At 39.6% G+C, this 23,546-nt stretch overlaps 1 protein-coding gene across 4 annotated transcripts in view; it reads left to right on the top strand.

The window, feature by feature from the left end:
- Positions 1 to 23,546, top strand: part of LOC106867904 (calcium uniporter protein, mitochondrial) — a 189,448-nt gene that overhangs the window by 114,857 nt on the left and 51,045 nt on the right. For all 4 annotated transcript variants that reach the window (XM_052973982.2, XM_052973977.2, XM_052973989.2 and 1 more), the window contains one exon: positions 14,124 to 14,228. In XM_052973982.2, the coding sequence (XP_052829942.1) occupies positions 14,124 to 14,228 (105 nt within the window). The remainder of the gene's footprint in view (positions 1 to 14,123; positions 14,229 to 23,546) is intronic.

Genomic DNA, 23,546 nt, shown 5'->3' with positions numbered 1-23,546 from the left:
CAAACAAACAGGAAACAACTTCTATCTCATTCCAGGGTGAAAAACTAGAGGTAGTCGATAGCTTCCGCTATCTGGGCGACCAAGTTAGTAGTGGGGGTGGGTGCGCTGAAAGTGTAGCTGCTAGAATAAGAATAGCCTGGGCAAAGTTTAGAGAGCTCTTACCCCTGCTGGCGACAAAGGGACTCTCACTCAGAGTAAAAGGCAGACTGTATGACGCATGCGTACGAACAACCATGCTACATGGCAGTGAAACATGGGCTGTAACTGCTGAGGACATACGTAAGCTCGCAAGGAATGAAGCCAGTATGCTCCGTTGGATGTGTAATGTCAATGTGAATACCCGTCAGAGTGTAAGTATCTTGAGAGAAAAGCTGAACATTAGAAGCATCAGTTGTGGCGTGCAAGAGAGACGATTGCGCTGGTATGGACATGTGGTGAGAATGGAGGAGGATAGCTGCGTGAAAAAGTGCCACACCCTAACAGTTGAGGGAACCCGTGGAAGAGGTAGGCCCAGGAAGACCTGGGCTGAGGTGGTGAGGCAAGACCTTCGTACATTGGGCCTCACCGAGGCGATGACTACGGACCGAGACCTTTGGAAATGGGCTGTGCGTGAGAAGACCCGGCAAGCCAAGTAAGATCGTTGCCAGTGCCCCTGGACTGGTTCTTGTGCGGGTGGCACATGAGATGCACCATTTTGAGCGTGGCCGTTGCCAGTACCGCCTGACTGGCTCCTGTAGGATTTTCGAGCGAGATCGTTGCCAGTGCCCCTGGACTGGCTTGTGCGGGTGGCACATAAAAGACACCATTTCGAGCGTGGCCGTTTTCGTGCGGGTGACACGTAAAAGCACCCACTACACTCTCTGAGTGGTTGGCGTTAGGAAGGGCATCCAGCTGTAGAAACTCTGCCAAATCAGACTGGAGCCTGGTGTTGCCATCCGGTTTCACCAGTCCTCAGTCAAATCGTCCAACCCATGCTAGCATGGAAAGCGGACGTTAAACGATGATGATGATGATGATGATGTGTACATATATATATATATATATATATATGTATATATATGTGTATATATATATATGTGTATATATATATATGTGTATATATATATATGTGTATATATATATATATATGTGTATATATATATATGTGTATATATATATATGTGTATATATATATATGTGTATATATATATATATATGTGTATATATATATATGTGTACATATATATATATATATATATATATATATATATGTGTACATATATATATATATATATATGTATGTGTACATATATATATATATATATATATATATATGTGTACATACATATATATATATATATGTGTACATATATATATATATATATGTGTACATACATATATATATATATATATATATATATATATATATATATATATATATGTGTACATATATATATATATATATATATATATATATATATATATGTGTACATACATATATATATATATATATATATATATATATATATATATGTGTACATATATATATATATATATATATATATATATATATATATATATGTGTACATACATATATATATATATATATATATATATATATATGTGTACATACATATATATATATATATATATATATATATATATATGTATATATATATGTATATATATATGTATACTTCCGGTTTCGTAGTGTTAAGACGTGTTTTTCCCTGTCTCTCGAAGCAACCTACAGGTATCTTTCCATATCGAAGATAAATATTCGCTGAAGCCGACACAAAACTCGGTACCTGTTTGTTTAATGACGGTCCTGCATTATAACCGTTGAAAAAGAAAGTAAATAGTATATATACAACGCACGTTAATGTGAGCGAACAACCATCTTCGAAGAAACCACGCACGTTGTGAGAGGTTATACAGATAGAAATCTGAGCTAAGTTTTATTAATATTCTATTCTCTCTCCAAAAACAATTTACGACAAAATAATTCATTTCACTAGTTTGTTAACATACCGTAATTTGTCTCACAGAATAGTTTTGTTTTTGTTTATTTACGATAAAATTTACTTACGATAAAATCGTTTCTTCTTAGTTTATTTACATACTAAGTTTGTTTGTTAACATACTGTAATCTCTCTCACAGAATAGTTTTTGTTTATTTACGATTAAATTTATTTACGATAAAATTTATTTACGATAAAATCGTTCTTCTTAGTTTATTTAAAGTATTAAAAGTTTTCACTCATTTTCCCTTATAGTCATCTCGTTTTAACACTCTTAATCGAAATCTCTATTCTACTCTTATCCCATCTTCTCTCCCTCACTTTTTCTCTCTTAGTTTCTCTATTTCTCACCCTCTCTCTCTGTTCTCCGTGATATATATATTTCTCGTTTTTAATTTTTCGTTTTTCTTCTCATTTTCATTTTGTCTTGTTTGTTTCTCTCTCTCGAGTTATCCTCTCTCTCGAGTTATCCTCTCTCCCTCATATATACATACATACATATATGTATATATACATATATATATGTGTATGTATATATATATATGTATATATTTTTATTACTTTCATTATTCGTTTCATTTTGTCTTGTCTCGTTTTGTTTGTTTCTCTCTTGAGTTATCTTCTCTCTCTCATACATCTCTATTCCTATCACATCCACTCTCTCTCTCTCTCTATCTATCTATCTCGTACTCTGTACGCACTCTCTACTCGCTCTACTTCGTATTCTCTCTTCTCCCTCCCCTCTTTATACTCTTCTTTCTTTCTAGTACTATTCCTATATTCTTTAAGATAACCCCTCTCTCTCAAATATCGTGCACCATGGATACCAGAGGACGAGACTTTGTACAGCGCCAAGTTGAGGCCAACAAGAAGATGAAGATGCGCCGAAACTGGCAGCTGGAAGAAGTTCGTCTTCTTATACACGCATGGAACTTGGCCAAAGGATCACCAGCAAATGATCTAATAGCTGAAAGCCTGGATAGGTACAATTTCCACAGGTCAATGGCCCAAATTGATCGAAAGAAACTGGAGCTCATTCGCTCCTACGAGCTCGTGAAACCGCACCTTGACCTCCTAGAAGGCATTATGAGAGACACGGACACAAAAATGGACAGTGAAGACCCTGCACACTGTGCTCAGGCTCAGGAGGACCAAACGAATCACCAAGACAAGGCAGATGCCACCAGTGCTGTAGCCACTGATGAGGGATGCAATGACCATGGTGAATACAGTCAACGCTGCACCACAAACGACAAAGACAGGAGAACAGACAAGAAGACGGTAAACACAAACAGGCTTCAAGCCCAAACACGTCACACAGAGAAAAAGAAAAAGAAAAAGAAACAGATCTGTAAATTCTACCTAAATGGTACCTGCTGGCACGGGGAAAAGGGACAAAACTGCAAATTTGCCCATCCCAAACTCCACCAGCTAAACAAGGTAGATAACCACTTACAACAAAATAAGCGGGAGCGCAGAAAAGGGAGACCAGAAAGCTTAAATCTACGTACACATAATCCACCGAATACCAACAGGACTCACAAAGAGAGAAGTCCGTATATTCCTTCTGCTCCCCAAAAAAGGCTATATGCAGAGGCTGTACGAACTGCAGTAGCTGAGCAGCAAGCTTTTTTAAGCTTGGCCCAGAAAATGGTACAACAGTTAACGTGGATGCAGAGGGTACAGAGTCAACGCCACACGAACCATTGTCCAAGACCACCACAGATGATGGATCAGGGATGGCCACCGCTAACACCAGGAACCCCTGCACAGATATCACACCCATATTCCTACTGAATATCCGGGGCCTATTACGAACAGGCGGCAAAGACAAGTTCCTATACTTGAAAGACCTAGTAACATGCAATCAAGCAATATGCATGGTGCTTACCGAAACGCATCTAACACCTAATATAGCAGATGCGGAGATAAATATACCAGAGTATGCCGTACTCCGAACAGACAGAAGGGATAGAAGTCATGGAGGAGTTGCAATGTACATCCGAGAAGATGTCACACCCCTACTACTACTATCACACTCAAACTCTGTATGTGATACTTTAATAGTACACATAAAACAAATTGATGTAGTTGTATGCTCAACATACCGTCCACCAAATACCGCAAAGCAGGAAGGTAAATTTGAGGACAGCCTCAGACGCATAGAAGAGGTCCTGACAAATCTGGACCAACACATCAATATACTTTTCCTAGGCGGCTTTAACCTCCCAAATGTTAAATGGCCTGAAGGTCACATCCTCTCTGGGATGTCACTGCATGAACAAAGCCAGGCAAAATCATTGCTAGAACTATCCAACATGCTGTTCATGGAACAAGTGATACTCCAACCAACCAGGGGAAGCAATATTTTGGATCTCTGCTTCACAAACAATGTGAGCCTAATCCATAATGTGAAAATAACGCCCACATCTCTATCAGATCATAACATTATAGAATTAACTATGTATGGTCCTAGACAACCCACTGACACCCACCCACCAGGAGGACTCAAGCAATATCTAACCTGAATTTCCACGGGGCGGACTGGAAGTCAATTCGCAGAGAGATTCGAAATCAAAACTGGCATGACAGGCTTTCTATACAAGACAATGACCTCAAACTAAGTCATTTTATGTCAACCATACAAGACATATGCACCAAACACGTGCCATATAGAAAGACCAGCAAACATGCCAATAGAATTCCTAGAGACAGGAAAATCCTTATGAGACACACAACAAAGGTCTCAAACCAGTTAAATAGAGAACTGGAGGATAGGAAAAGGGCTAAATTAAAACTAACACTGTTAGAAATAGAAAACAAAATTAAACTCTCCCATGAAAAGGAGAGAGCAGAGAAGGAAAAGAGAGCAGTAGAAAGCATAAAAACAAACCCCAAGGCTTTCTATAGATTTGCAAAGGAGACTGCTACGGTGCAGTATAAGATAGGACCCCTGTTCCTGCCTAATGGCTCACTGACTGCAGATCCCACATGGATAAGTGAAGTGCTCAGTATACAATTCAAGAGTGTCTTCACTTCTCCTCTGAGTCACATGCAGATAAAGAACCCAGCTGATTTCTTTGACAATAGCACTCAGCAGAAGGGGACTGCATCCATTACCTACATCGACATTGTAGAGGAAGATGTGATAGCTGCCATAAATGAAATGAGCTCAAATTCGGCAACTGGCCCCGATGGTTTCCCAGCTGTCCTCTTAAAGTCGTGTAAACAAGAATTAGCAGGACCACTCCGGATACTCTTCCAGAGTTTCCTTGCAAATGGTAAACTTCCCAAAAAGCTGAAGGAAGGCACCATATGTCCTATCCATAAAGGTGGAAGCAGAGCAGAGGGTGGGAACTACAGGCCCATCTCTCTGACTTCACATATTAGCAAAGTCATGGAACGAATTGTCAGAAGGAGATTGACTGCGTTCCTAGAAGAAAATGACTTGCTGAATGAGACCCAGCATGGTTTCCGTCCAGGTAGAAGCTGCCTCACGCAGCTCTTGCAGCATTATGACTGGGTCCTGAAGCAGCTACTTAACCATTCAAATGTTGATGTGATATATCTCGACTTTGCAAAAGCCTTTGACAAAGTTGATCATGGCTTGATATGTCACAAGCTGCGAAACCTTGGCATAGCTGGTAAATTAGGAGAGTGGCTGCATGACTTCCTGAATGGTAGAAGTCAGACAGTCGCAGCCAATGGAGAACTATCTAGGGAAACACAAATATTGAGCGGTGTTCCACAGGGAACTGTTCTGGGGCCACTACTGTTCATAGTGGCCCTTCTGGACATGCCCACGGTCACTCGGAGAGCCACTGTCACTAGCTATGCTGATGACACAAAGATATCTCAGGCAATAAAGAATCCTGATGATATTGTAAGCCTGCAGAATGACCTAAATGCAATATATGAGTGGGCAGAGCAAAATAATATGCAGTTCAATGCAAAAAAATTTCAAGTACTGCGCTACAAGACCACAAGTACCTCCCAACTGGCATACACAGGGCCTGGAGGTACTGCAATCCCAGAACAACAAACAGTTAGAGATCTGGGCATCAACATGTGTAGTGATGCATCATTTCACATGCACATTATCAAGTTGACAGCAAGGTGCAGACAACTGGCGGGGTGGATACTGAGGACATTCCGTACAAGGGATCAAAAAGTCATGTTGATTCTATGGAAGACATTTGTTCTGAGCCGCCTAGACTATTGCTCTCAGTTGTGGTCACCACACAGTGTTAAGCGGACAGCAGAACTCGAGGCAATTCAGCGGCACTATACAAAAAAGATCGCCACAGTCCAACAGATGAACTACAGGGAGCGACTGAAGGCACTAGGTCTCTACTCCCTGGAGCGCAGGCAGGAGAGATATGTAATAATATACATATGGAAAATACTGGAAGGACTGGTGCCAAACTTTGGTATCAAGTACTACAGGAATGCCCGCACGGGTCACCACTGCATGGTGCCAAAGGTACCGTCCACTGCATCTCACATAAGAACGCGATACTGCAGCAGCCTCGGTTTCAGAGGACCTCAGCTCTCCAATGCCCTGCCAAAACATTTGAGAGACATGCAAGACATGGATGCGGAGGTCTTCAAGACAAAACTTGACACTTTCCTCTCCACGGTACCAGACGAACCAATGGCTCGTAATGAGACGCAGTTTAGGGCAGCTGTGTCAAATTCTCTTATACATATATATATACATACATATATATATATACATACATATATATATATATACATACATATATATATATACATATATACATATATATATATATATACATATATACATATATATATATATATATATATATATATATATATATATATATATATATATATATCATCATCATATATATATATGTATGTATGTGTATATATATGTATGTATATATATATATGTATGTATATATATATATATATTCTATTCACCTAGATTTCATTGCTCTTTTAAAAATTACGATTTATGCATTGTTGTCTCTCAAATATTTAAAATCTACGATTAAGAGGCCTATCTCCTCGCTGATGGTACACAGGCCCTCCCACCCCCTCCAACGGAAGTGCATTCCTCTGTCATCCTGTCATCCTCGGCTGTCTCCCGGAACCCATCTAGTGGCCTTGGCCATCCTCTCCCCAACCTTTGGGTAGCGCATTAAGTTTGAGTAATGTTTGCAGGTTGTAGGTACTGTTTTGCTTATGAATTCTTCCAATTGCAAGTTTTCTTTTCAGGTACACGACACTGCTTCCTCCTTCCCCAGGTTACAGGCCCACACCCCCAACACCCATACTGTTAGGATTGGCACTCTCAACGTTGGCACGCTGAAAGGTAGATCTGGTGAAATTATTGAGATGCTTGAACGGAGACGCGTAGATATGTGCTGCATCCAGGAAGTAAGATGGAGAGGAGGTTCTGCGAGGTTCCTCACAGGCAAAGAACACAGGTACAAGATTTTCTGGGCAGGGAACACTGACGGGGTCGGGGGTGTAGGAATACTTCTAGCGGAGAAATGGGTGGATAAGGTAATCGAGGTCGTTAGAGTAAGTGACAGAGTACTTAAGATCAGACTAGTGCTTCATCATAGATTAGCTACTGTCATCTCAGCCTATGCACCTCAACCGGGGCTACCAGATGGTCTGAAAGACCAATTCTATGACACCCTCTTGCAAACTACCTCGTCGACGAGTGACAGGGACCTTCTTTTTGTGGCTGGAGACTTCAATGGTCATGTCGGACGTCGTGCTGGAGGCTTCCATGGCATACATGGAGGCTATGGCTTTGGTTCCCGCAACGAGGAGGGAACCAGACTGCTGGAGTTCTGTGATGCAACCGATCTTATGGTCTGCAATACCAACTTCAGGAAACCTGCCAGTCACCTAGTCACCTACCGCTCCGGCAGACACTCTAGCCAAATTGACTACATCCTCGCCAGAAATAGGGAAAGAGGGCGGCTTATAAATGCCAAAACCTACCCTGGCGAAGAATGTACCCCACAACATAGATTAGTAGTTAGCGACTTTGGGATCAAGGCAAAATGGGTGCCCAGAATTAGACCGGCTTGGAGGAGAAGGGTGTGGAAGCTTAAAGACCCTGCAAATGGACAGAGACTTAGAGACAAGTTACTTGAAGCATTTAACGAAATAGAAGGGGATCATACAACGTGGAAGACAATTGGAGATTTCTGCGGGACAACCTGTTGAAAGTCACCGACCAGATTTGTGGGTGGTGTAAGGTCCCTTCCCGACCCAGAGTAACATGGTGGTGGAACAAGGAGGTAGACAGGGCTATTAGACAAAAGAAACAGGCTTGGAAGGACTGGAAGAACGGTGGTAGCAGGGAATTGTACCAATGTGCCAGAAGGGAGGCTAGGCGACAGGTTTATTTAGCCAGAGGGGAAGCAGATAAGAAAAGATTTGCCAATGTTCTGCGTCGTCAGGACCAAAGGCTCGAGGTATTTCGTGTTGCAAGACAGTGTAGGAGAGAGAATAGTGATGTTGTAGGAGAGAAATGTGTTCGCATGGATGATGGTACGCTTGCACTAAATGAGGATGCAAAGAAAGAGGTCTGGAGATGCCACTACGATAGATTGCTTAATAAAGAGAATGAATGGGAGGAAGAGAGCCTGCCGTATGTCGACCCAATAGAGGGACCAGCTATCCGAGTTGATAGTACCAGGGTAGATAAAGCAATTAAGAGTATGAAGACCGGGAAAGCCCCCGGCCCATCAGGAATCACTGCAGAGATGCTCAAAATATCTGGCAGTGTTAGCTATAGCCTAGTCACCCGTATTACGAACCAGGTGATACACGAAGGAGTCATACCCAATGACTGGTGTAGCAGCATCATAGTCAACTGCTACAAAGGTAAAGGTGACGCTTTAGATACAAATAATTACAGAGGCATCAAGCTGTTAGATCAGGTTATGAAAGTTACAGAGAGGGTCATAGCCCAACTAATTAGGGAGCGAATCAATTTAGATGAGATGCAGTTTGGGTTCGTGCCAGGTAAAAGCACTACTGATGCCTTATTTCTAGTGAGACAGCTGCAGGAGAAATACCTAGCTAAGGATAAACCTCTGTACCTGGCTTTCGTTGACATGGAGAAAGCCTTTGACAGGGTCCCCCGATCCCTTATCTGGTGGTCAATGAGGAAACTTGGGATAGAAGAATGGTTAGTGAGAGCTGTGCGAGCCATGTACAAAGATGCTGCCAGTAAGGTGAGGGTTGGAAATGAGTACAGCAATGAATTCTGGGTAGAGGTAGGGGTCCACCAAGGTTCCGTCCTCAGCCCCCTCTTATTTATCATAGTCCTCCAGGCAATCACAGAGGAGTTCAAGACAGGTTGCCCCTGGGAGCTCCTCTATGCTGATGACCTTGCCCTAATTTGCGGAGTCACTATCAGAACTAGAGGAGAAGTTTCAGGTGTGGAAGCAAGGTCTAGAATTGAAGGGCCTTAGAGTCAACCTAGCTAAAACCAAAATCCTAATAAGTAGGAAGGTAGATAAAACACAAACCCCTTCAGGTAGATGGCCCTGCTCAGTATGTAGAAAAGGAGTAGGTAGTAACTCTATAAGATGTACCCAGTGCAAGCTATGGACACATAAGAGGTGCAGCAACATCAAAGGCAGGTTAACTAGCAAGTTACTTTTTGTTTGTGGCAGATGTTCAGGTGCAATAAAGACTGTAAACAAACAGGAAACAACTTCTATCTCATTCCAGGGTGAAAAACTAGAGGTAGTCGATAGCTTCAGCTATCTGGGCGACCAAGTTAGTAGTGGGGGTGGGTGTGCTGAAAGTGTAGCTGCTAGAATAAGAATAGCCTGGGCAAAGTTTAGAGAGCTCTTACCCCTGCTGGCGACAAAGGGACTCTCACTCAGAGTAAAAGGCAGACTGTATGACGCATGCGTACGAACAGCCATGCTACATGGCAGTGAAACATGGGCTGTAACTGCTGAGGACATACGTAAGCTCGCAAGGAATGAAGCCAGTATGCTCTGTTGGATATGTAATGTCAATGTGAATACCCGTCAGAGTGTAAGTATCTTGAGAGAAAAGCTGAACATTAGAAGCATCAGTTGTGGTGTGCAAGAGAGACGATTGCGCTGGTATGGACATGTGGTGAGAACGGATGAGGATAGCTGCGTGAAAAAGTGCCACACCCTAACAGTTAAGGGAACCCGTGGAAGAGGTAGGCCCAGGAAGACCTGGGCTGAGGTGGTGAGGCAAGACCTTCGTACATTGGGCCTCACCGAGGCGATGACTACTGACCGAGACCTTTGGAAATGTGCTGTGTATGAGAAGACCCGGCAAGCCAAGTAAGAATTGTTGCCAGTGCCCCTGGACTGGCTCTTGTGCGGGTGGCACATGAGATGCACCATTTTGAGCGTGGCCGTTGCCAGTACCGCCTGACTGGCTCCCGTAGGATTTTCGAGTGAGATCGTTGCCAGTGCCCCTGGACTGGCTTGTGCGGGTGACACATAAAAGACACCATTTTGAGCGTGGCCGTTGCCAGTACCGCCTGACTGGCCCTCGTGCAGGTGACACGTAAAAGCACCCACTACACTCTCGGAGTGGTTGGCGTTAGGAAGGGCATCCAGCTGTAGAAACTCTGCCAAATTAGATTGGAGCCTGGTGTTGCCATCCGGTTTCACCAGTCCTCAGTCAAATCGTCCAACCCATGCTAGCATGGAAAGCGGACGTTAAACGATGATGATGATGATGATGATATATATATATATATATGTATATATATCTGTGTTTCTCTCCTTATTTCTTTCTGTGTTCCTTTCTGTGGAAGAGCATAGGCTCAAAACATTAAAGACTTTTTCACTTCCCGAGCGTTATACTAATACATGTGTTTGTTTTCTACACCACCTGTCTTCATCTTTTGGTTTTTTTTTGTGAATTCTCTCTCTATATATAGATATATATCTATAAATATAATATGTGACAATTAATTGATTGTCATAATAAAACTAATTGTCACATATTCTCTTTATAGATAAATTCCTCTGTTTTACATAATATCGAGGTCTCATTCATTCTTTTGTTATCATATTATTATTATTAATATATAGATATATATATATAATGCATTGCAGAGTTTGTAAATAGTGTAGTGGATATGATTGATGGAGATGATGTCACTAAAGTGATGTTACTGGGCTTTTAGAATTGTGGTATTTGAAAAGAAAATTATTTGGAAATATCACAAACAATTTTAAGGGTTTACAGAGCATCTTAGGGAAAAAGCTGTGGAGATTTTTATTAGTTTTTGAAAGGAGTGAAGAGGTGCTAGAAGGATCAAAGTGATTACAGTATTGGAGCATGGGAAGTATGAGTTATGAAGGAAGCCTATATTACAACCAGTTATATAATGGGGTCTATAATGGAACTAAGATATTTACAATATTAACAGTTATATAATGGAATTTCTTCTGAGTTCAAATTCCACTGAAGTCAACATTGCCTTTCATCCTTTTGATACTGATAAAATAAGTACCAGTTGTGCACTGAGGGTCAATGTAATCGAGTTACCCTTACCCTGAAATTGCTGACATCATGCCAAACTATGAAGCCATTGTAAGGGTTATCTCCTGTGCTGTTTTATACATTCACTGCTAGATTCCACGATATTCTTTCCTTTTCTCAAGGTGTAGGTTGAAGTCAAAGAGGGAGACCTCTCAATGGTTGCTTGACCTGCTAGAAATAACAATCAAATCTTCTTCAAATCACACTCTACAACTGTTAAAGGCAAAATACGATGGCTAACAATGTAGTGTTAGGGGCACAAAGTTGTTTGGCTGTAATACTGGATAGTTATGGTTGGAATGCCTCTGCTTATCAGTCAGTGTGATCAGAGATGTGGTTAAACAACCACCATCATGATCTCATTACCATTCCTTCTCTCTATTTGTTTCATCCATTCTTCATTTCCACAAAAATTCTAACTTCCATTTTAATTCTTTTTCCATTTTCTGTTTCAAAAAATTTTTTTTTTTTTATTCTTTTGTTTGGTTTTTCTAAAACTGAACTGCAAAAGCATAACCTGCAGACTCGGTTAATATCTTCTCTTCGTTAATTAACAATATTCATTATATTTGCTATTTGCTAGCATCTATAATGGTGGCCACTATTCTGGATTAAAGTAATTGCTGTAAATTAAAACCTCTCTCTTAATCTCAAAGATAAGTTTGGAAATTTTCTTAGAATTTCATTTTCAGTTGAAGTCTGACACCACTTCATTTGATAGCAAAATGATAACTGTTAAAAGAAAATATATCAAATGAATAAATATATTTCTTAAACATTTTACATTATGTGATGTGTGTGTGTGTATATATATGTGCGTGTGTGTGTGTGTATATATATATATGTGTGTGTGTGTGTGTGTGTAGAGGGAGATGCACACGTTTATAAACATATATAGTTGCCATAGTAACAAGCTAACACACACAGTGAAGCTGCTTGGCAAAGATTGACCATGAACTCTGCTGTGCATGTGCACTAGGTTTTAACATTCTAGCTCACTGTTTACAGCAGTGCTTGGAAGAAAGGTGTGTAGTGTGTGATTGCCACATTGGCCATGACAGGGAAAGTTGTCATGGCAATACCTGCTCAGAGGCCTACACAAAGTTGCAGAAATTGTATGGAGAGGAGTGTAGGAGCCGTGCACAAGTGGTTCAGACGTTTCCAAGATGGCTGAAAAAAACTTTGATATTGATGAGACCCACAACCAACAAAACTGAGAAAAATATCGCAGATGTGCATACAGCTGTGAGGAGAAATCATCAAATCACCATCCGTGAGTTATCAGAGGATGTGCAGATTAGTTACGGTTCACTTCAGTCCATTATCACTGAAGATTTGGGTATGAGACGCATATCTGTCAAGTTTGAGCCAAAACTGCTTTCAGCTGACCAAAAAGACACTCAGGTTTCTGTTGCACAAGATCTCCTTCTACTTGATTGTGTCGAGAACAATGGAAACTTCTTGAAAACTTTGTGTAGGCCTCTGAGCAGCTATCACCAAGCTTTTGGCAAAATCTGATGCAGATTCTCTGCTCAACTTTCTCTTTCGTGGAGAATGTAGTGATCACATGCTACACACCTTCCTTCCAAGCACTGCTGTAAACAGCAGAAATGATCTAGAACATTAAAACTTAGTTGGCCAATTCCCAACAGGAAGGTCAGTTGGAAGGCTGTTCTTGTGCTTCAAAGACAAACTAAAAGACAATCTGAAGTGATACAACATTTCCTTTTCTTCCAGGGAAATCAAAGCATCAGAACACAGGACCTGGCACCAGTCCTGCTTCTCCTTAGTTCAAAGATTTGAGCAAAGTTAATTCCAGCTTCGGGACCAACTTCTTGCAAGCATGAAGGCATGCTGGCAAAAGACTGCTCCTCTAAATGGAAACCTTACCTGTCATTCTGGTTTTGGAGCAGGAAGCAAAGCAGGCCTTGCCCCTCCACTCAAAAAAACTCAGAGTAAATGATCTACAAGCACTCAAGCAAATTGAGTCCTCAACTTGTTTCATTTGCCAAAAAGTTTGCAAGGCACCAGCAGACCTCAAGAGACACATTCATGTCCATAGGACATGATTAACACTTTATTTTACTGAGCCCTCATTTGTTATTCATGACAAGAGAAGCCATCTTATGTATATATCAAAACAGGAGATTGGAAAACTTTTTGGCATTATTTATTCACCATTACACATGTTTCATTTGCTAGTAGGAATTACAAAATTGTACATATATTAGAAAACATGCAAGATATCTTCTATTACAAATTCTTCAGGCTGAGAATCAAATGATAGCAAAAAATGTTCCAATCTTGTGTTTTGAAATTATTATTCTGAAGAAAATATTTTCTAGTATTTTTAACTTTTATGCATACCTCACACAAATATCACATCTACATTCAGATTTGAAAAAGTGAAATAAACAGCTGTGCTTCAAGACAATGCATCTTGGATTTTAACCCTATTGATATAAAATATAGACGTCTGTATGTGTGTGTTCTCATCATTTCCTGTTGTTATCTTTGCTTGCTTCAAACCAATTTGTTTTATTTTATTTATTTATTTTATTTTTTATTTACTTACAGAGGGAATTAAAGTTGCAAAATCCACATCAATAAATAATCTTTTAAAATCTGAATTCTGGCTTATAGTAAACAACAGGGAATATCATGTCACACCTCCTGAACAAAGTAAGTACAAAGACTTTCTCGGTTTACTTTTTCAATCCTAAATTTCATTCAGTACATTTTAATTATTCTAACATTAATTATAACTGCAGTATCTTGTCAATCTACCAACCTGCATTGTCTACAAACTGTCAAGGGTTTAGAAATCTTTATAGTTGGAATCACCTTTTGGTTCCATTTCAAGTTGTCACTCATTATTCAACATATATTCTTATTTGGTCAATCTCACTGAGTGACACTTCTCTGAGCCTGTCTTCTACCATCACTGACTTGAATTGTTTTAAATGTCTTATCTCATAATATTCTTTAACAAGAGTCTGATTTCTTTGTAAAGTGGTTACAGTACAAAATATTTAGGATCTCACCTTAACCTTCATCACATTAACTAACCCTCTCATTCCTTCTTGGCTAAAAATGCCTATAATACTTTTTTAAAATTTATTTATTTATTTACACCTGGTGTTGTTACTTTCTTTCTTCCTTCCAATCCCGTCACTTCACTCTTTACACGGCTCTATTTAGTTCCGTGTCACTTACTGCTTGTTTGGGGCTCTGTTTCAACCCCAGAGATTTGCGATCGTCCAGCTGTCCTCTACATTTAAGTTTTTTAATTCTTTCTCACTGTCTAACAAACTGTTGTCCAACTCCAGTTGGAAGTTGAACCTTATTTAGAAAGATATTTCAACTTTCTAAATATTTGCCTTACTTATAGCAATAGAATTTACATCATGGAGTTCCAGAAATTTTGTTATATCAGGTTCAATGTTGCTTGTGATCTCTCCACAGATCGACTCCATTCACACCAATGTAGCAGCCTAACATCATCAGTTTCATTCTAAACTTCCATGTATATATATATATATATATGAAGGAGCATAGCCTAGTGGTTAGGGTGTTGCACTTGAGATGGTGAGATCATGGGCTTGATTCCTAGACTGGGCATTGTGTTGTGTTCTTCAACAAAGCACTTCACTTCACTTCACATTGCTCTGCAATCATTTCACCATTTGACATGTGGTACATGGTGCAACTGTACAGGTAATGTTGATTTGATGGAGGCTGTGAGCTTATGTGTACACAAACATTTGATCATTATAAACAAATCACCTGTGTGGTTGTTCAGCAAGAAATTGCTGAAACCTCAATAAGAGAGTCCATTTTATATATCAGCGTCATCATTCATCATCATCATTTAATGTCCGCTTTCCATGCTGGCATGGGTTGGACAGTTTAACTGAGGTCTGGCAAGCCAGGAGGCCACACCAGGCTGCAATCTGATCTGGCAATGTTTGTACAGCTGGATGCCCTTCCTAAAGCCAACCACTCTGAGAGTAGTGAGTGCTTTTTAAATGCCACTGCCACAGGGGTCAATCAGGTGGCACTGACATTGACCGTACTCGAATGGTGCTTTTTACATGCCACCAGCAGCATTGGCATTGGCCACAACTACGATATATATATATATATATATATATATATATATAGATGGATGGATGGATGGATGGATGTGTGTGTGTGTGTGATGTCAAGTTGTTAGAATGGCATTTCTGCTATTATGGCACTTAAATCTTTCAACCCATTTGGCTTTGAACTTTCTGAACCCTAATTCTCTTGTATAGAATTGGATATTAGTCTAACTTCTGTATTGAAGTGTTTCTCAATGTTTGGTAAATTCGGTTCCCATCTGCTCACAGGATATTGCCCCTATTGGCTGTCAAGGAACTCGTCTGCCTTTGACATGCCGATACAATGGCATCCTAAGCCGTTTTGTTTCATTCCACTTTTAATGTTACTTGTGTGGAATGCAGGGAGGTGGGGATTTATTGCTGATAATCAATTAAGAATTATTATTTGGAAACCAGTTTTTCCTTCAGGGAAGATATTGTTTTGGGAATATAGATTTCTGTTAACAACAACCTTTGAACACATTTGATCGATTTAATCTACATGGTTTGTATGAGGAACATTAAACCAACATAACATACATCAGTTAATGGGGTTGGCGGCGGTGGGGGATTGATTAATCAAATATTCTAACTTAATCCTATTACTCATTAAAATGTCATCCCAACTCATTCCCACATTTCAGATCAATGCTTACACGGAAATTTATATTACAATGTAAAACATTACAATGTTAACAGCTGTTGAATCATTTTGTCAGAAATGTTTCAATGGAGGTGAACATGTGGAGCAAATGAAGAACTTGATCTATTGTACAAATGAGAACAAAAACAGCCCCCCTGTAAACAGTTTTCTCTTAGCTTACTCTAAGCTCAAAGCCTGAAATTTTGAGGGAAGGGGTCAGTCAATTACATCTTCAGTGTTCAACTGGTACTTAATTTATCGACCCCAAAAGGATGAAAGGCAAAGTCAACCCTAGCAAATTTCAATGCAAAATGTTATATTGTGTGTGTGTTTTGATTTTTTGTATCTATACGAGTAGACTCTCCGATGTATTTTCATGTTATTTACAAATTTAAGATAGCAGGATGCAATTTATGAGAAATTTGGCTGCTATTTCCAGTGGGTCATGGTGACCATTTCCTTTGTTGGACACTTAGACCAGCTAACATAATGTGATGTTTCCTAGTGTCGGGCAGCAATGCCATTGGAAACAACTCTCTTGTACATTGTATTTGAATTCTTGAGAGAAGTGATTGATGAAAGGTTGGTGTGAGATGTGAGTTATTTAGAAACTGTGTGGCTGAGCGGAATGGCTGATTCTTATCCTGGCACCATTATCATAAACATCCAGGTCATAACTTTTAAACTTTATATTTTCTCTGTAAACTTAGAATCTTACTCTGGATATTATGTTATCTTATGAAAACAAACTGGTCAGTTCTTTTCACTGGTCAGTTTTTCTGACCTTGCCAACCATGACGGCCATAGTTATAAACAGCCCTCTTCTTTAGCTCCATGGGATTTTTCCCTTTTTAACTTATACCTCAGTATTGTTTCTTTATTTCATAATTTTGTGATTTGGAAGGGGTTTTACAAGTTGTCCAAGACCAATAATATCAATATAGCTGCTGTTTCTCTTTCAATAGTTGCACATTACCAGCTGCAGCAAAAAACATGGGTCGGTAGGAAATTCCAAGGAGCAAACATTGTGAGGAAAAAGGACTGAGTGTAGTGGTTAATGTAGGGGTGGATGAACTGACCCTGGGTGAGGAATGGAGGTGGCACCAAATCAGCCAGTTCTGGTGGTCAGAATACATGGCCCATGTGTGGGTCAGCAAATGACTTGTCTCCGTGACAGTTGCATATCCTTCTTTCAGCTGCTGTCTACGCTGCCTGTGCATCAAATAGCTGCACCAACCTTCCAGATGTGCGAGCAGAAATCCATTATGAGTCTCACCTGACCTCTCTACTGAGATACCAGTTGTTGAGGCTTGAAGAGGATTTGTTAATAGTAAGATAGGATTGACAAAATGTGAAGATAGATTTATAAGGATTTATAAATGTAATTCCTATTTGTAAACACAACTAAGTTTTTTTTTTTCTTGCATGAATTTAACTTCTCTAGATCAGTTTTAATTGATGGCCTGTAAATGCCATTAAAAGTGTTTCTTAACTTTCAATCTGACATGGCTAATTATTCTGATCCATTGATTTAACTCTCTCGCATAACTGGTGCAAACATAAAGCGATAATGAGGAAACCATCAATTAATTGAGGCCTTAAAATCTGGCCATAATTTCTGTTCAGTACCAAACTCCATTTCTATGTGTTACCTTTGGAAAGCGGTAGATCTCTTTGCAATTAGAAATAAAAAATACATTCTTTCATTTTTGGAATTTTATCAAAATAAACTGTAGCAAAATTTTTGCTTAATTTTTGATTTTTGTTTTACTGATTTTTAAGAAAATAAATAAAATTTAAAAGATAAATTACTATACATTATATAACTTATTGCTTTCTTTTTCATTCAAAAATCATTTTATATTTTTTGTTATAACATTATTTCTTTTAATTTTCATCATTGATTTTTAAATCAATAGTATTTCTCAATGTAGATCAATCAATGAATCAGTAAGTTCTTCTCTCACAAAACATGGCATCTTTACATATGCGTGTGGATGTATATAGATCCATTTCCATTCCATTTGTATTACCTTACTAGATCCATCACTCTTTTGCCTTTCATTTATTTCACACTAAGAATGCCACAGCTACACAATCTCAATCTAGTGTTCTTACATCACCATATTTACAGGCAATTATACAGGGTGTGGCAAAAAAAAAAAAAGAAATGTAAGTAGGAAATATTTTGCCACTCCATACTTAACAGTAGCAGAGCTTCACTATTTTGGGTTATTGTAGTACAGAGTCTAAGTCTCCATAGTTACAGTTTCTATATGTATTTTTGAAATATCCTACCACAGTAGAAGAAAAAAATCAAAATGGTCTGCACCACAGCATTTATTCGACAGAGGATCAAAGAATTCTTCAAACTGCAGTCTCTAAACAGCAAGTACACAGCAGTCTTAGAAATGAAACTCTTCTAATTAATTATAGTAAAACACATCATTATCATCATTCGTTTGCCATGCTGGCATGAGTTGGATGGTTGACAGGGGCTGACAAGGCTGGGAGCTATATCAGGGGTCATCATGTTTTGGCATAGTTTCTACAGCTGGATGCCCTTCCCAATGCCAACCATTTTACAGAGTGTACTAAGTGCTTTTTATATGGCACCATCACTGAGAGGGTCACCAAATACCTTGCAAGACAAGAAAGGCAAAAAACCCTCTGCTTGGAAGGGGTAAATATTTAATAATATAATTCGTCTCCTCTAATTCTCAAAAGCTTTTCAAATAATCTTGCCAAGTTCCAACTTGTCAGATAAAACAGTTTTATTGGTTCCTGGCAGGAAGCTGTGGCCATGCTGGACTGCATTGGTTTACTTAGAATTGTTTTTTAATTTCCATTTTGCTATTTAAAAAAAATTTTTCAGTCAGGTACAGGCATCACTGTGTGGTAAGAAACTTACTCCCCAACCACATGGTTCCAGGTTCAGTCCCACTGCATGGTGCCTTGAGCAAGTGTCTTCTGCTATAGCCTCAGGCCAACCAAAGCCTTGTGACTAGCTGTAGTAGACAAAAACTGAAAGAAGTCTATTGTGTGTGTCTTTGTGTCTCCCCCCCCCCCACTGCTTGGCAACCAATGGTGGTGTGTTTATGTTCCTGTAACTTAGCAGTTTGACAAAAGTGACTGATAAAATAAGTACCAGGTTCTAAAAAGAAGCAAAAAAAAAAAACTGAGTACTAGGGTTGATATATTCAACTAAAAACCCTCCAAGTTTGTGCTCCAGCATGGCCAAAGATTTTATAATTGTTTAATTTTACTATTTTGAAATGTATTTAATAAAAACTGCTCTTAGTTGTTGAATTTGGTTTATTTGTCAGAAATGAACCATTAAACGGTTTATAGAATCATCCTCAAAGTCACTTTCAGAGCAAAAACAATGGCAAAGAGTGCATCAGGAAAGAAATGGTCAACTTTTCAAATCTGTTTTTCCTCAAAATACGTTTTGTGTGTTCAGTTTCTCCAGGATACAGTTTATTTTATTTATTTATCTATGTGTGTGTGTGCACCTGTATGCGTGGGTGTGTACGTGTGTGTTAAAAGCTAATTTCTTTACACGTGAAAGTTGTTAGTATTTGTGTAAGCAGCCTTGTTGCATATGAATTGAGAATAGCTTTGTTGGAAGTCCGTTACCTTTGTGAGACCAATAAGTGCAATGGAACTCCTCTCGAAAATATCGTCTTCGTATTCTGGAAGCAGCTGGTCCCTTATGATAAAGGACATGCCAATATGTACAGTTAGTACAATACTTTCAGCAATATCTACCTACTCCTACCACTTATCTACAAAACAAACAAACAAAGGGCCCAATTTCTGGGCCAGGCTCCCAAACATACATCCAGTTTTTAAAGTGTTTAAACAAGATTTTCATGCTAATTATATTTTATCTTTTCCTTGAAGACTGTAGCCATGCTGGGGCGCCACCTTCAGGAATTTTAGTCAAATGAATCAGCCCCAGGATTTATTTTTCATTTAAGCCTGGTACTTATTCTACCGATCTCTTTTTCCAAACTGTTACAAAAGCTTCTTTCAGTCTCTGTTTACCAAATCCACACACAAGGCTTTGGTTTGCCCTAGGCTATAATAGAAGACACTTGTTCAAAGTGCTATGCAGTGGGACTGAACCTGGAACCATGTTGTTGGGAAGCAAACTTCTTACTACACAACCATGCATGCTTTGCTAGTTTGTTTGTTTTTTCATAAATGCTAAAAATTTACCTGAAATTGGTTTGGTTCTTTCTCATCATCATCATCATCATTTTAACATTTACTTTTCTATGCTTTCGTGGGTCAGACTGAATTCATTAAAGCAGATTTTATACAGCAGGATGCTCTTTCTGTTGCCAACCGTCACCTGCTTGCAAGCAAGGTAACATGCTTCCCCCTCATGACCAGACATGTTTTCACTGTTGATTGGAAAGGAAGGGCATCTTTTGTGTGATGGTTATTTGTTTACAACTATCTTGCAGTGTCAAGGTAAAGAGATGCTATCATACACACACAAACACACACATATACACAAACACACATACACAGACACATACACACGATGGGTCTTTTGTGCAAACAGAACAAAGAGCACAAAAATGGGGCCAGTGGGTTCTTTTTTTTTTTAAATTATGAAAACAATGAAGAAGGTATTTGAATTACGATGATTAGGAAACTAAATTCAATAACTTTTCTGTTTCACCTGTAACTATTTTTAGTTTGCACCTGCCATTAAGCCAGTCTGTATTTATGAAATGAAAGAATCAGTGAACTTGAGCAGTCAATCTAGTTCAGGTGTGGAAACTTTATTCATGTCCCACTGGGGTTTAACCTAAATCAATAACACAGCTTTTATATATTTAACCTGAAACAGCAATAATGACAGACTATTGCTCCTTTCTCTCTCTCTCTCATCAATACTATTGATTAGACAAATGCCATTAACAGTGCTGAGTATAAAATATATTTTCCAGCAATTTTAGATGGTTATATTGACCCCAGCATTTCGCCTAGTAATTATGTTATCAATCTCATTTTTGTCAAATGGTTATGTCCACCTTGGCTTAAATGAACAGGAATCTCAGTATTCAAATACGGCAAGGTGTTTTTACAGCTCATTTGTTTGTAGGTCACACCTCAGTAATAAAGCATTAATGTCTGTCTCAAGCCTGTGCACTCCTTAATCTGGTGTTTATCTGAGTTTGTGTGAAGCATTATTGACAAAGAGTACAACACTGTCCATGCAGTGAGACAGCAGCATATCTGCCGCATACAAACACTACTTCCTCTGTTAATCTTTTTCTCATCTTTGCATTTCCTCTGCTGTAGACTTTGTATGTGGCAGGTGTGCAGCTGCAATAAACACTAAGAATGTACAGGAAAGAAAACTTCATCAAATGGCCAAGGAAATCCTTAGAGGTAGTAGATAGTTTCCATCATCATCATCATCATCATCATCATTTAACGGCCGTTTTCCATGCTGGCATGGGTTGGACGATTCAACTGGGGTCTGGGAAGCCAGGAGGCTGCACTTGGCCCCAATCTGATCTGACAGTGTTTCTACAGCTGGATGCCCTTCCTAATGCCAACCACTCCAAGAGTGTAGTGGGTGCTTTTTACGTGCCTCACAACTACAATTTCCATTTGATGTGATCTTGATATTGCTGTTCATGTTGATGTACTTGACTCAATAGGTCTCTTCAAGCACGGCATGTCACCCTATGACCCAAGGTACTTTTGAGTGGGTTGGTTATGCGACACTGGTGAAGGTTACAGCCATGAACTCACTTTATTTGTCGGGTCTTCTCAGTCACAGCATACCTCCAGAGGTCTCAGTCTTTTGTCATTGCCTCTGAGGCCCAACGTTCGAAGGTCATGCTTGACCACCTCATCCCAGGTCTTGAATAAAACTGACTGGGCAAAGTTCAGAGTTACTACCTTTGTTGGTAAAGAAGGGCCCCTCCCTTGCATATATACAAACAGCATTGCTACATGTTAGTGAAACATAGGCTGTGACTGCAGAGAACATGTGAAGGCTTGAAAGAAATGAAGCCAGCATGCTCTGTTGAGTGTATGATATCAGTGTGCACATACGACAAATGGTAACTGTTTTGAGAGAAAAACTGGATATGAGGCATCAGATGAAGGATGCAAGAGAGAAGCCTACACTAGTATGGAAGAGGAGAGCTGCATAAAGAAGTGCTGGTCTGTAATAGTGGAAGGAACTTGTAGAAAGGGTAGACCCAGGAAGATGTGGGGTGAAGTGGTGAGAAATGATCTTCAGATTTTGAGTCTCACAGATGGAGATGATAAAGGATTGAAACAACTGGTGATTTGCTGCTGTAGTTGAGAAAATCTGCTCAGCTAAATTACAGCCAAAAGTAAAAATGTGTCGTTTGTGCCCATGTCCCTACTTCCCCACCAACCTACCTTCCCTCACTTATGCTCACCACCACTGTACTCACCTCCATTCCCCCCTCACATACCTACCTACACAATGTGTTCCTGTTAAATCCTTCCCCCCACAACATATCCTCCTAACACCCTCTCCCTCTCCCCTACTCATTAAATTCTCACCCCCACCACTAGCTCCCACTTTCCTTTCAGTGAACTCACTCACCCTCTCCAATCCCTGGTCCACTTCACTACACACCCCTCACTGTAACTTGGGTGTATGACCCCCCCCTCCTCACCATTTTTCTCTGCTTTCTTTCTCTCCATTTGAGATTGCAATATTTCTCTTCCAACGCAAGATGCTTTTCCATTCCTCAATGCTACTGGGAAGGATTAGGGATTGTCTTGGTAACCTCACTGCTGATGGTACCATGGAAAAAGCACTCGTTCCACACTCTGTAAATGTGGTTGGCATTATTAGGAAGGGCATCCAACCATGGGAACCATACTAAAGCAGTCAGCAGAGCTTGATGCAATTTTCTGATTTGCCAGTTCCTGTTGAACCGTCCAATCCATGCCAGCAAGGAAAATGGACATTAAATGATGATGCTGATGCAGCAGATATGTCTTCACATGCAGAGTGTACTGTCACAGCTTTTAAGATTTCTTTTTTGCAAAGAACTTGATGTTTTGAATTTACAGAAAAATTCAGTTTAAAATTTATGGTCACTCCTTGTTAAACTGTAGCCATAATAAAATATAATGAAGGGAAACACACACACACATTTGCTGTGTATATTCAACAAAAGACTAATCACAAATCATTGGTGAAATCATGATTTCTTC

The sequence above is a fragment of the Octopus bimaculoides genome, chromosome 1 (assembly GCF_046866305.1).
Source record: "Octopus bimaculoides isolate indiv1 chromosome 1, ASM4686630v1, whole genome shotgun sequence".
NCBI lineage: Eukaryota > Metazoa > Mollusca > Cephalopoda > Octopoda > Octopodidae > Octopus > Octopus bimaculoides.
The sequence above is the reverse complement of the archived record's forward strand: the minus strand, read 5'-3'. Positions and strand labels throughout refer to the sequence as shown.